The 15,833-nt window shown below is 36.9% G+C and overlaps 1 protein-coding gene across 1 annotated transcript in view; it reads left to right on the top strand.

The window, feature by feature from the left end:
- Window positions 1-15,833, top strand: part of NSMCE2 (NSE2 (MMS21) homolog, SMC5-SMC6 complex SUMO ligase) — a 213,640-nt gene that overhangs the window by 909 nt on the left and 196,898 nt on the right. Inside the window, exon 2 of the mRNA XM_063451068.1 lies at window positions 4,812-4,964. Within this exon, the coding sequence (XP_063307138.1) occupies window positions 4,826-4,964 (139 nt within the window). The 5' untranslated portion in view covers window positions 4,812-4,825. The remainder of the gene's footprint in view (window positions 1-4,811; window positions 4,965-15,833) is intronic.

The raw sequence follows: 15,833 nt of genomic DNA, 5'->3' as shown, positions 1-15,833 counted from the left end.
TATAGCTTATTATATCCATTACCCAGTGTGATATATAGCTTATTATATCCTATACCCAGTGTGATATATAGCTTATTATATCTTATACCCAGTGTGATATATAGCTTATTATATCCTATACCCAGTGTGATATATAGCTTATTATATCCATTACCCAGTGTGATATATAGCTTATTATATCCATTACCCAGTGTGATATATAGCTTATTATATCCATTACCCAGTGTGATATATAGCTTATTATATCCCATACCCAGTGTGATATATAGCTTATTATATCCATTACCCTGTGTGATATATAGCTTATTATATTCCATACCCAGTGTGATATATAGCTTATTATATCCCATTCCCAGTGTGATATATAGCTTATTATATCCAATACCCAGTGTGATATATAGCTTATTATATTCCATACCCAGTGTGATATATAGCTTATTATATCCTATACCCAGTGTGATATATAGCTTATTATATCCTATACCCAGTGTGATATATAGCTTATTATATCCCATACCCAGTGTGATATATAGCTTATTATATTCCATACCCAGTGTGATATATAGCTTATTATATCCAATACCCAGTGTGATATATAGCTTATTATATCCTATACCCAGTGTGATATATAGCTTATTATATCCCATACCCAGTGTGATATATAGCTTATTATATCCCATACCCAGTGTGATATATAGCTTATTATATTCCATGCCCAGTGTGATATATAGCTTATTATATCCAATACCCAGTGTGATATATAGCTTATTATATCCTATACCCAGTGTGATATATAGCTTATTATATCCTATACCCAGTGTGATATATAGCTTATTATATCCAATACCCAGTGTGATATATAGCTTATTATATTCCATACCCAGTGTGATATATAGCTTATTATATTCCATACCCAGTGTGATATATAGCTTATTATATCCTATACCCAGTGTGATATATAGCTTATTATATCCATTACCCAGTGTGATATATAGCTTATTATATCCCATACCCAGTGTGATATATAGCTTATTATATTCCATACCCAGTGTGATATATAGCTTATTATATCCTATACCCAGTGTGATATATAGCTTATTATACCCCATACCCAGTGTGATATATAGCTTATTATATCCCATACCCAGTGTGATATATAGCTTATTATATCCCATACCCAGTGTGATATATAGCTTATTATATTCCATACCCAGTGTGATATATAGCTTATTATATCCAATACCCAGTGTGATATATAGCTTATTATATTCCATACCCAGTGTGATATATAGCTTATTATATCCTATACCCAGTGTGATATATAGCTTATTATATCCATTACCCTGTGTGATATATAGCTTATTATATCCCATACCCAGTGTGATATATAGCTTATTATATCCAATACCCAGTGTGATATATAGCTTATTATATTCCATACCCAGTGTGATATATAGCTTATTATATCCTATACCCAGTGTGATATATAGCTTATTATACCCCATACCCAGTGTGATATATAGCTTATTATATCCCATACCCAGTGTGATATATAGCTTATTATATCCCATACCCAGTGTGATATATAGCTTATTATATTCCATACCCAGTGTGATATATAGCTTATTATATCCAATACCCAGTGTGATATATAGCTTATTATATTCCATACCCAGTGTGATATATAGCTTATTATATCCTATACCCAGTGTGATATATAGCTTATTATATCCATTACCCTGTGTGATATATAGCTTATTATATCCCATACCCAGTGTGATATATAGCTTATTATATCCAATACCCAGTGTGATATATAGCTTATTATATTCCATACCCAGTGTGATATATAGCTTATTATATCCTATACCCAGTGTGATATATAGCTTATTATATCCAATACCCAGTGTGATATATAGCTTATTATATCCTATACCCAGTGTGATATATAGCTTATTATATCCTATACCCAGTGTGATATATAGCTTATTATATCCTATACCCAGTGTGATATATAGCTTATTATATCCATTACCCTGTGTGATATATAGCTTATTATATCCCATACCCAGTGTGATATATAGCTTATTATATCCAATACCCAGTGTGATATATAGCTTATTATATTCCATACCCAGTGTGATATATAGCTTATTATATCCTATACCCAGTGTGATATATAGCTTATTATATCCATTACCCAGTGTGATATATAGCTTATTATATCCCATACCCAGTGTGATATATAGCTTATTATATCCCATACCCAGTGTGATATATAGCTCATTATATTCCATACCCAGTGTGATATATAGCTTATTATATCCAATACCCAGTGTGATATATAGCTTATTATATTCCATACCCAGTGTGATATATAGCTTATTATATCCTATACCCAGTGTGATATATAGCTTATTATATCCAATACCCAGTGTGATATATAGCTTATTATATTCCATACCCAGTGTGATATATAGCTTATTATATTCCATACCCAGTGTGATATATAGCTTATTATATCCCATACCCAGTGTGATATATAGCTTATTATATTCCATACCCAGTGTGATATATAGCTTATTATATCCCATACCCAGTGTGATATATAGCTTATTATATCTTATACCCAGTGTGATATATAGCTTATTATATCCATTACCCAGTGTGATATATAGCTTATTATATCCATTACCCAGTGTGATATATAGCTTATTATATCCCATACCCAGTGTGATATATAGCTTATTATATCCATTACCCAGTGTGATATATAGCTTATTATATCCATTACCCAGTGTGATATATAGCTTATTATATCCATTACCCAGTGTGATATATAGCTTATTATATCCCATACCCAGTGTGATATATAGCTTATTATATCCATTACCCAGTGTGATATATAGCTTATTATATCCATTACCCAGTGTGATATATAGCTTATTATATCCCATACCCAGTGTGATATATAGCTTATTATATCCATTACCCAGTGTGATATATAGCTTATTATATCCCATACCCAGTGTGATATATAGCTTATTATATCCATTACCCAGTGTGATATATAGCTTATTATATCCATTACCCAGTGTGATATATAGCTTATTATATCCATTACCCAGTGCGATATATAGCTTATTATATCCTATACCCAGTGTGATATATAGCTTATTATATTCCATACCCAGTGTGATATATAGCTTATTATATCCCATACCCAGTGTGATATATAGCTTATTATATCCATTACCCAGTGTGATATATAGCTTATTATATCCATTACCCAGTGTGATATATAGCTTATTATATCCATTACCCAGTGCGATATATAGCTTATTATATCCTATACCCAGTGTGATATATAGCTTATTATATTCCATACCCAGTGTGATATATAGCTTATTATATCCTATACCCAGTGTGATATATAGCTTATTATATCCATTACCCTGTGTGATATATAGCTTATTATATCCTATACCCAGTGTGATATATAGCTTATTATATCCTATACCCAGTGTGATATATAGCTTATTATATCCATTACCCAGTGTGATATATAGCTTATTATATCCCATACCCAGTGTGATATATAGCTTATTATATCCATTACCAAGTGTGATATATAGCTTATTATATTCCATACCCAGTGTGATATATAGCTTATTATATCCTATACACAGTGTGATATATAGCTTATTATATCCATTACCCTGTGTGATATATAGCTTATTATATCCTATACCCAGTGTGATATATCGCTTATTATATCCTATACCCAGTGTGATATATAGCTTATTATATCCTATACCCAGTGTGATATATAGCTTATTATATCCATTACCCAGTGTGATATATAGCTTATTATATCCATTACCCAGTGTGATATATAGCTTATTATATCCATTACCCAGTGTGATATATAGCTTATTATATCCATTACCCAGTGTGATATATAGCTTATTATATCCATTACCCAGTGTGATATATAGCTTATTATATCCATTACCCAGTGTGATATATAGCTTATTATATCCATTACCCAGTGTGATATATAGCTTATTATATCCATTACCCAGTGTGATATATAGCTTATTATATCCATTACCCAGTGTGATATATAGCTTATTATATCCATTACCCAGTGTGATATATAGCTTATTATATATCCATGCTACAGGTTAGGAAACAAACCATTATAGACAGTCCATCTAACATAACGAGATGGCAATCTCTAGAGAAGGATGGACCAATTTCAAGCTTCCTCTTCGTATGCAGCAATCACCCATCACTCACAGACAACACATCTACAATTTAACCATACAGCCTCCCTTGTCAGACTCACAGCATCCACCAACTGCTTATCAGTAATCCTCAGAGCAGACATGCATTGGTTGCCTGAGTATCATGGACAATGTAGTTCACAAACATCTTGGTTGCCACGGTTTGCTATGACTGACTGCCATTCCAGTAACATATATGATATATGATTATATGATTAAAACATATAACAATAAGGTTTTGTGAGAGGACAGATCTCTCAAATTCTTATTCAGAATTATTGTGTTACTGCATAGAATCTTTGTGATACGCTAATAGAAAAATGAATGCTTTAAAGTGTCTCATGGATTGCTAGTTCTGAATATTCCCCACATGGGAATGAGATGTTATGTGACGTGTTAATGCTCTCTAGACATTTGTTGCTTTTATTTTCTTAATATCTGGTTAAATTTTAACCCCTTGTGTAATCCATAGATATTCAAATAAGCTTTGAAAGAATTTAAACACTTATGTTTTTTTTTTAGGCAATAATTTAAAAATGCAGGGACGCACAGCGCCGTTAATCTCCTTCACGCCGGTGGATAACTCCCTTTCTTCTCTAAAAAATTGCCAGGCTTACATAAACACTGGGATGGAAATTGCCACCAATGTGGCCCTTGATCTGCTTGAAACAGGCTGTAAGTACTAAGTATGGATTGAGGTGCTGTGTGTTTAGGTACCAGACTATGTCAATAAGGTAGTGGACATTTTCACTTGTTCAGATCAGTCAAATTAAGTTAATTATATTGGTAATGGCAATAAATGGCTGATGGTCCATACTTGAATCTTTATTTTTTTTGCACCTGTTTAAATAGGAACCATAGTCACTGTAACTGCTTTATCTTGTTAAAGTGGTTGTAGTGTCTGCAGTCAAGCGATGTTGTTTTTCCGTTCAGTGTTAAACTGTTTTTATTGGTTTATTGTTAAAAGAGAATCCTCTGCTGGCCATCCCCTCTACATTACTTGGGCTAATGCGGAAACATTAACCTGAGTAGCAATGGATGGCCGTGAATGGTTGAGAATGCCAGCCGACCACTTTCACCCTATCACAGCCACTCATTACTGGAATGATTGGTACGGTTAAGGAAGAGTGTAATACTGTTGGTGGCCAGGGACACTTATTCAGTTTTAAACTGCTTAAAAATTGTTTAAAGTAGGGGCTATGCCCTTGGAATAACTAATTCAATGAGCTTAATTACAATTATTTTAATTATTATTGTTTAATAAGTATAATTATGTGTTTATGGTGCCTAGAGTGCCCCTTAAATAAAGTTTGTGTTTCATGTTTTTGAACGTAAGATGCCTTACAGGGACACAGACATAGTATACCGACAATGCATTTACAAAAAAAACTGTTTTGCACCAGAGGTGTGTTTGTGTACATGTGAAAAACACAAAACTGAAAACAAACCAGAAGGTTTGACACTGGCTATTGCTTTAACAGTTACTTGAAAAGTTTCTCAATGCAGTTAAAAGGACACTGTGCAATGCCTGAGGATTTCTAATGTCACAGAACTGAGTCCGGCACGGTTGTTAGAGTGGAAGCACCCTCTAGTGGCAGTCATGAAGATAGACACTAAAGGTGTGTTTTGCCCTGCAATGAAAAATTGCCATATCTACAAAATAGCAATGACTGTCAGTGCAGATGAAAACGATAGGGCACCTGCACCCAGACCTCTTCATTGATATGAAGTGGTCTGTGTGCATGTCTCTATTGTTTTAACGGTCCAATGTAAATCATTGCTGTTTTGTAGGAACATTGCAAAGTTAAACACGCCCCTATTAACTTGGATTAATGGAATTAATTTACAAAAAAAAAAAATAGTGATGAATGTACAACCTTAATGCTACATAACTAACCCGATCTTATTCTGGATAACCTTTGGACTAGGATAGTTTTCTTCCAAAACCGTTTTATTACGTAAATAAATCTATTTTATTTATTTATTTTATTATATTTTTTTTATTATTATTTATTTATTTATTTATTTTTTTTGACCCTGTCTATATCTAAAAAAAACTGGGGCTTATTAGAATATCGTGAATATTTAGAGTTTAGTTTATAGTGTTTACAGTGACTAGTCGATAGTTACTGCTGCTCTCGTCTAAGATTAGTTGGGGATTAAACATTTTGTTCCAGGTATTTTGTGAGTAGTTTTTACTTTTACTGCTAGAACTTGTATTTGAGGATTAGGATTACGGTCTCCTTATTTCTATCGACTCTCGGTTGATTTCTGTCCTATCGTATTGAGAAAACTCTGTGTGTGCAGAACACTGTGGACATCATAACCATAATAGCTGATGTGCTCTGGCATCGTCCTTTGGTTTATTGTTAGGTTTTAAAGCCCTAGTATAAAAGTCTAAGTATAGTAGCTTTTCCATCCTTCTGTAGTTGTCCTCTTAGGACCTCTAGTGGCTGAAATTAAGTATTGGCACATTGTACAAAGCTCATAATAATTTTAGAATATTTATATGAGGAATTTCTTTTGGCTAGGTATTGTTTTTCATACATTTTAGTTTATTAAATTCATTATTGATTAAGGAAAGAGGAATGGTTTGGCGATAATTTGAGCGATTCTTTAGCGAACACTATAGCGTTAGGACTACATATGTGTTTCCTCTGTGCTGGAAAAAGTAAAATTATGTATTTTATTATTTTATGGCAAACTGGGAGGAGGACCTGTTTTATAGGGACTGGGGCACTAAAACATTTAGAAATTCAGGTTTGTATTCCTAAATCTTCCTTTAAAGGGACAATCCAGACAAACTTGCTAAGTGCCTTATGTGTCTGGAGTCTATCGTATTTGTGACAGTTCATAAAAGTGCTGATTTCAATTGAAATCAGCACTTTCATAATTGGAGACAGAACACATTGCTGTCAATTTTTCTTCTGCTTCTGTTCCCACTACATTGCTAACAGAAGCGGCAGGCACACTGTGCCGTAATACTTCTCATTTTTTGAAGGACTACTGGAGACTGGTTGAAAGTCTAACGGAGAAGGGAAGGGAGTTCCACAAAAAAGCCCGTAAGAAGTCTTGGAGGCGAGCATCAGATGTGGATGTGTCACAGAAACTCCCGTGCCACAGCCTGCTGGAGAGGCATAACAGCTAGCCTCCTGCCCACAGACTATGGGCCTGGTCACAGACTTTAAAATCATATATAGGATATGGTGTTACATTGTGTTAATGCTGAGTTATTATGTAAAATGTTGAGCTGGATGAAAGCTATTGTGTTAATTGTATTATGTAAAAGCTGTTGTGCAGTTAGTTTTTGCTGAAACCAGACTTCCAGGCCACTGTGTGACTTTTTACACCTTACAGAGTAGCTCTTCTGGGGGTCCCAGCTTCAAATAGGAATTTAGGTTGTAAGATCTGACATCCCATGCAATCAAATGAACCCCTTTTGAAATTGACAATACCACCTCTACCAGGCACGAACATAACTTTCGTTTTAACCTTCGTTCGGACTAGAGCCAGTTAGATACCAAACTATTCTGTCGCCACTTTGTAGGGCTTAGACCTCCGTCTTACACCATTTGTGCTTCAATTTCACACTCCACCAATCTGTGTCCGGTCAGGTCTCATCTGATAGCTCCAAACCCAAACAGCGAGGTCTGAAAGATAAATTGGGCAGACCTATTGTGTTCCTCGGTAAGGCACAGATATGTAACAATTTTAACTCTGGCAGTTGCGGATTCAGAGCTTGCCGTTCGTTGCACGTCTGTTCCTTGTGCTTCCGAGCTCACGTTAGGTCAATGTGCCCAAATACCGTTCAGTGGAGGGGGCTGTCAGGGAGCGTTTGCTTACCTCTCCTGCAGCTCCTGTCAGTTCCCTTCTCCTCCGTGCCGGTCCGGTCAGCCCCCTCTGCAAGTCCCAGTGTAAGTCTCGCGGCGGCGCTATGACACAGCGGCTCTCGCGAGACTTACACTGGGAGCTGACAGGGGAGCTAACCGGACCGGCGCGGAGGAGAAGGGAGCTGACAGGAGCTGCAGGAGAGGTAAGTAAGCGCTTCCTTGCCAGCCCCCCTCCTACACAATGTAAATTGCCATAATACAGACATTGACTCGAGTATAAGTCGAGTTGGGGTTTTTCAGCACATAAAATGTGCTGAAAAACTCGACTTATACTCGAGTATATACGGTAGGTTGTTCCCCAAAAAATTACGCACCGAGATTAATATTGACAACCTGGCTTTTCACCTAAAAAAATCAACCCTGACCCCATGTGGTGGAGTTCCTGATCACGGGGCTGTCACACCGCTATAATCCCGCTGCCTACAGGATCACTGGAATGTCACAACCTGCGATTAGCACTTCACTAACCCAACACCATAGATCAGCTGTTGCAACAGGAAGTCATGCAGGATTTTATGCTAGGCCCATTTTTCAATCCCTTGTTTGCAAACTGGTGCACCAATCCAATTGGCATCGCTACTAGCAGATTCACCAATAAAAAGAGATTGATCATTGACCTATCCGCTCCACACTCCTCTGTCATTCCCAGCATTAACTCTCTAATTCCTTCACTTTAATTTTCTCTCCATTACACTTCAGTAGATAACGCCATTCTAGCCATTCTGCGGATGGGCAGGGCAGCATGGGTCAGTAAGACGGACATTCAAACTACTTCCCATTGTTCCATCACTATGGCATCTACGTGGAGTGAAATGGAGAGGTTATTACTACTTTGCTACCAGGCTGACCTTTGGGGCCAAAAGCAGCCTGATGCTCTTTGATGTCTTTGCAGACACCCTATATTTGCTCCTCCTCAATATTTTCAAATGTCCGGTCATGATCCACTACCTGGATGACTTCTTGACAATTGAGGATGGGTCATTGGTTCCGCAAAGCCTGATCAAGGCTCATCCTTTGTTTTCCTGCCTAGGGGTTCCACTTTCACAAGACAAAACCGCAGGACCCACCACTTGCCCGGTATTACTGGGTATACAGTTTAACACAGTTCTCTTAGAGGTTAGCCTCCCTGCGGACAAGCTCCTGAGAATCAAAAATGACGTGCATGAATTCATGAGGATCGGAGCTTGTTCACAGAAATATTTGCAATCTTTATTGGTCACTCTAAACTTTGATATGCGGATCATCCCTCAGGGTCGATCATTTATTTCTAGGCTATTATGCCTCCTACCTGGTTCCCCCGGATAGCCACAGCAGGATTACCCTGGATCTAAACGCCAGAGCCGATTTAATCATGTGGCAACAGTTCCTAGACAATTGGAATGGCAGATCTATGTTTATTCCCCCATTGTCAAGAGCTGCGCGCGCATTCAGCCGGTCACATAGGAAAGCATTCATAATGCTTTCCTATGGACGCTTGCGTGCTCTCACTGTGATTTTCACAGTGAGAATCACGCAAGCGCCTCTAGGGGCTGTCAGTGAGACAGCAACTAGAGGAAATAGGGGAAGGCTTAACCCATTCACAAACATAGCATTCACCCGTTATTTGGACCAATGCGGTTGCACAGAAAGACTTTGCTGCCATTTTTGGTGACAGATGGTTAAGAGATGTTTTGGCCTGCGGAGGCCATTAACTTACCAGCATTTCAGGAGACATCTGCTCTCTTTGAAATCTATCCTTTTGTGGCAGCCGCATTTACTTGGGGAGCATTATGGCAAGGGCAGTCTGTCAAATGTTTCTCGGATAATGTGGCGGCTTGTGATACTATCAACAAAGGCCGCTCCTCATCACTCATTATCATGAAGCTGATTAGACGGTTGACATGGTTGGCGGCCACAAAACAATTCTTCCTTGTGTGTGAGCACATTCCGGGTTGCCATAACTTAGCCACTGACACTTTATCCCGCTCTCAATTGCAGGCTTTCTTCAACCTTCACCCAACAGCCAGTCCTCTTCCTTGCAACACTCCAGCATTCTCAGACCGGATTCTGGACTAGGACACGTAGTAGAGCACAGCAGGTGGCTGACTCGGGCTGCACTTTCTCATAACAGAAGAAAAATTTACGACAGAGCTATGACACTGTTCATTAGATTTAAAGGGACACTATAGTCACCAGAACAACTACAGCTTATTTCATTTGTTCTGGTGAGTAGAATCATTACCTTCAGGCTTTTTGCTGTAAACACTGTCTTTTCAGAGAAAATGAAGTGTTTACATTACAGCCTAGGGATAACTTCACTGGCCACTCCTCAGATAGCTGCTAGAGATCCTTCCTGGGTCATGGTTGCCTAAAATGCATCCAAACATTCAGTATCTCCTCCCTCTGTATGCAGACACTGAACTTTCCTCATAGAGATTCATTGATTCAATTCATCTCTATGAGGAGATGCTGATTGACCAGGGCTGTGTTTGAATTGTGCTGGCTCTGCCCCTGATCTGCCTCTTTGTCAGTCTCAGCCAATCCTATGGGGAAGCATTGTGATTGGATCAGGCTACCATTTCTGATGATGTCAGCAGACTGCTTATTTTTTTTTAGGCAAACAGCATGCAGATCTACAGCTTCTGGCTTGAATACAATAATATTTTGCTATATTTATGGAGGCATGAGGGGCCCAGGAGGGCTAGATGGTGGTTTTAACAATATAGGGTCAGGAATACATGTTTTTGTTCCTGACCCTATAGTGATCCTTTAACACTGCTTATCTGATTCCGACTTCATACTCCGTTCATACAATGGTGGCGTTCGCTACCTTTTGCCACCTTTCCCTTAAACGTTCATACAATACCATAAAACTATACCTGGCAGGTATACAGCACAAATGCCTAACTCTTTACCCATACTACAAACCATTCATGTCCACTTATCCTATCAAAAATATACTTAAGGGTATTCAGCAGGTAGGCCAGATGTACACACCTAAACGACAACCTATTGACAGCATCAGGTTTAGAGCCTTATCCGACATGCTAGACAGCAAACCATTTGACTCCCATGCCAATTCCATTCATAAAGCAGCCATCTACATTGCGTTTTATGGTTTCTTATGCCCCTTGAGAATTTACCATAGGTTCCTCAGTGGAGACACCACAATGTTTGAAATTTAGCGATCTCATTAGAACAGGAGATCATTGCAAGATTATCATCAAACACAGCAAAACTAACCAAACAGGTCCGGCAATAGAAATTCAATTTACCCCACAGGAAACAAATGGTGCTCTGTATCAGTCCTAAACGAGCATAGTCAGACTTTCACAGCTTATTCATGCAACACACCATTACTACCCTTACACGAGCAACCCCTAACTACAACCAAATTCATGTTGTACGTTAGGACCCTATTCCTGAAATTAGGTTTGAACCCTACAACATTTTCAAGGCATTCGTTTAGGATAGAAGCGGCTTCAGCAGCATCAAGCAAGAACTTACCTGTTCACATAATCAAAAAACTAGGAAGATGGAAATCCTATGTATATGTTAGGTATATCCCACAACCAGAATTAGAATTAGGGCAAGCATTTAAGTTTGGTAGCATAATATGTTATATAATTGCAATAAAGTGTGTATTTTTCATTTAAACCTTTTGCCCTCTTTATTTATACAGGCTTACCCGAACGTCGGTTTTGGCACAACACAACCGACTAATGTTATTCTCTGCCTTTGTCCCCAACTACAAATATATATATATATAAATATTTATATATATATATATATATATATATATATATATATATATATATACACACACACACACACACACACATACATACATACCTATATATGAAAAAACAAGCACGCCCAGATATGTTAAAATGACAAAGAAATGGAGATTAAAGATACATTGAATCAAATATATACAAGTAGTTAAAATACAATACAATTATAGTGTCCAGCATTAGGGGTTGATAGTGATACATGCATGTTTTCTTTGGGGCTATTTCACTAAATTGATAAAACACAATTCTCAATAGAACGTTCCTTTAATTAGGAAACTAGTATTAGGCTGTCCATATTAATACAGGCCAGTCTGTTAACAAAAATATTAGGATGTCCTATTTAGGTCAGGATATCCCATTTCTGATTGGATTTTCCATTCAGGGCAGGATATGCATTGTTTGGGCTGTCACATTGAAGAGATGTATTGCTTGGGTATGACTTGAGGAACTTCCAGCCTGTTTATGTAAATTGTAATAATAATCTCTCTCATTTTTGTTTGTCTGTAATGTGTGTCTTCTACTCTTTCCTGATGTGGACCTTATGGGGTTTATTTACTAAACCAGCAATTGTGGATAACCGGCAAGGGAACTGCACGCTTTAGGCCAAATAGCTGAATCGGAAAAACGCCAGCTGGCTATGTTTCCAATATGGTGTTTTGTATATTAAAAAAATGATTAAAAGTGCTTTATAAAATCCCAAAATGAAAAGAAATTCTAGTTGAATCAGTAAATTAAAATAGGAGACCTTCCACCTACCTCTGCTGGTGAAGAAACCAACAAGTCCTAATATACAAACTAGCAAAGTAAGCTGCGATAAAAATGTCAATTTCAAAAGTTACACATACAGTATTGCAACAATGCGGTATAAAACATACATAAAAACAGACTAGCTAATGGTATTCATGTATCCGTTCGTTAAGTCCACCTTTAACATGTGCTACACCAGCTTGGAAAATAATCCAGATACTTTTGCTCTTTGCATGAAGAGTTCTGCCCACTTTTAAAATTTAATTGGAAAGTCTGAAATTTGACATGCAAACAGAACCACTTGCAATAGGCATCGAAATATACTTCTGTCTAGATGATGCTACTACAGAGAAAATTAAAAAATTCAAAGAAATGGAATACTGAACAAAAATAATATAATTTCATTTATAACATCCAAAAAAAATCCAACTTTCTATTACCTACCAAAGATTCACAAAAACTAGCATTAACCCCCCCCCCCCCCTCAACCCCCCAGTAGGTCAATTATTTCAAGGATCAATGCCCTAAGATCAAGTCTGTCGCAGTATATAGACATTTTCTTACAACCCGATTTGGCAAATATTAAATCCCATTTAAAAGACACTTCGAGTATTCTATCAGTAAGAATAAAATACACACAGAAACATTCTTCAGAGAAGTAAACGTTAATAGTTGCACATTACAGGAAAGTTGTCATTACCCAAGGTGGTTTGAATATGTTCCCAACAATAAAATAAGGAGGATAAGAAACTGCTCTGAATTGATAGTGTATGAAGAACAAGCACAAGTTATGGAAAATAATTATAATGAAGAAAAAAATAGATGCATGTGTAGGACGGATTGCTTGCACTAATAGCGAAGAACTACTAAGAGAGACCAAGAATTAAGCGAAATGGAGGTTCAAAACCTCTACTCATCCTTGACTACAACAGTCTAAAGATGAAAATTATATATAAGGTCTGGAACACATTGAAAAGGGATAGAACATTAGATGGAATCATAGAAGGCAAGCCAAACATTATATTCAGGAGGGATCCGAGTCTCAAAACAGAAATCAGTTAAAAGTTTTTGCAGAGAAAATTAAGGCGTTTTATAAATGTGAAACTTGCAAATCTTGTTGAACAAGTGGGTCTTCACACAAACAAGCGTATAAAGTTTTCCAATCGAAGTCTAAGATCAAGTTCTAAATTAGGGGATATGTTTGCAGAAGATGCAGACCTCTAAATATTGGGATAGGAGAACCCAAAATAAGAAACATCAAAAGAGGCTTACCCCTATTGTAGTGTTTCAGTACCTTTTGACAAGTTTCACCATGACCTTTCCTTCCTAGAATTAATGGGGATTAGGAAAGTAAAATCAAACTAGAGAGAGGGTATCACCTCCACACTTTGTCACAAGAAGAGATGTAGATTTTCACACTAGATGCCCTCCAACCGAAACGTCTCAACATTGTGAAATCTGTCCCTTTTATAGGATTTCCCCCCTCACATTCTGGGCTTGTAACACATCCTGGGGGTCTTTTTTATATGATTGTCATTTATCAAGTTTAATATCCCTAACAAATTTAATAAAGTGATTATTTTAACAATATATCCTCATTTTCTTATGAATAATCTTCATTTTATATTTTAACCTAAACTTTTATTTGAAATAGAGTATCTCGAGATGAGAACAGTTACGGTAATTCCATGTTTCGTTTATCCAATGTAATCTATTTTGATTTTAAGAAGAACATTTATTGGACAGTTATAATAACGTTGTTTAAAAGACGTACCATCTTCATTTGATTCAATTTGATTTTACTTTATTCATCTTACAATATTGTAGCATTATCCTTAGAGGACTGACTGCATTAAGATTGAAACTGGTAACACTAAGTAAATACTATAAAAATAGCATTCACTGACTTTTGGCAAGCCGTTGAGAAAGTCTCAGAGACAAGTGAGAGACGAATCGCGTCTGGTTGCCAAGTTACCAAAGTAAGCGGAATTTGGAGAACGTGAAAGAGAGCCTGCAGTATTTGAGAATTTCAGATCTCCGCTCGGCACAGACTGCAGTAGCGTTATTAGGAGCGTTTGAACAATACATTTGGAAGCATACTTTTATTTACTAACATAATTTGTTTTATGGTACTTGGCATATAATCGTTTCGATGCCCACTGCGAATTTTAAATAATTTTGCAAGGTAAATTCCAGATCTATCTTAAGGTGCCTGATTGGGGAACAAGAAAGGGGTTTAAAATTGGAGATACCATATAAACCACAAGAACGGCGTTTGGCAAATATTCAAGCTTTCTCAAATAACATAACCAGTATTAAAGGTGGTGTAGTGTCTATGTAGTCCTGCACATGAAAATGTTTCTGTTCTGATGCGTATTGTAAGCAATTTTCTGTTTGCAAGACAAATTTCAGAATCTTCAGTTCATAAAATGTTTCCAATTCATTTATTCAGGAAGTATAACTGTACTGAGTATTACTTTACTGAGAGGGTAGTGGATGCATGGAATAGCCTTCCAGCTGAAGTGCTTCAGGTTAACACAGTGAAGGCGATTAAGCATGCATGGTATAGGCATTAGGCTATCCTAGATATAAGATAAGGCCAGGGACGTATGAAAGCATTTAGAAAATTGTCAGATGAGATGGGCCAAATGGTTTTTATCTGACGTCACATTCTATGTTTATTGTAGTCTCCAATTTGCAGTTTTCTGCTGAAATCCATGCAATGTATCATTTACTGAGCAACCAGGACAGTGTGTATATGCCAATTTATCTAAACTTACAGTCCTTGACTGCCACCTTTCAGAAATGTAGTTGCTGTGCGCAGTCTGCGATCTTCCAGCAGGTGGAGACAAACTATAACATACTAGCTTTTCATCACTTTCATCACTTTTTACCCGAGTGTTTTTCAGTCTTTTTTTTTTTATGTATTTTTTCATTTTGGGTAAAATACTCAAGTGAAGTGAGAGTAATTTGAAAGTTAGAAAAAAAATATGTATATGAGTTAACCCAATTACTAGATCAACTACCTTTAATCAACATCTAAATCAATATTCCTTTAGCCTTCATTTCTGAGCAGGAATACAACACTGGGCCCCTATAGACAAACCTACAGAGTTGCTGGTGTCACCAGTGTC

Source organism: Pelobates fuscus, chromosome 4, assembly GCF_036172605.1.
Source record: "Pelobates fuscus isolate aPelFus1 chromosome 4, aPelFus1.pri, whole genome shotgun sequence".
Taxonomy (NCBI): Eukaryota; Metazoa; Chordata; class Amphibia; order Anura; family Pelobatidae; genus Pelobates; species Pelobates fuscus.
Note: the sequence above shows the minus strand (reverse complement) of the source record. Positions and strands in the feature narration are given on the sequence as shown.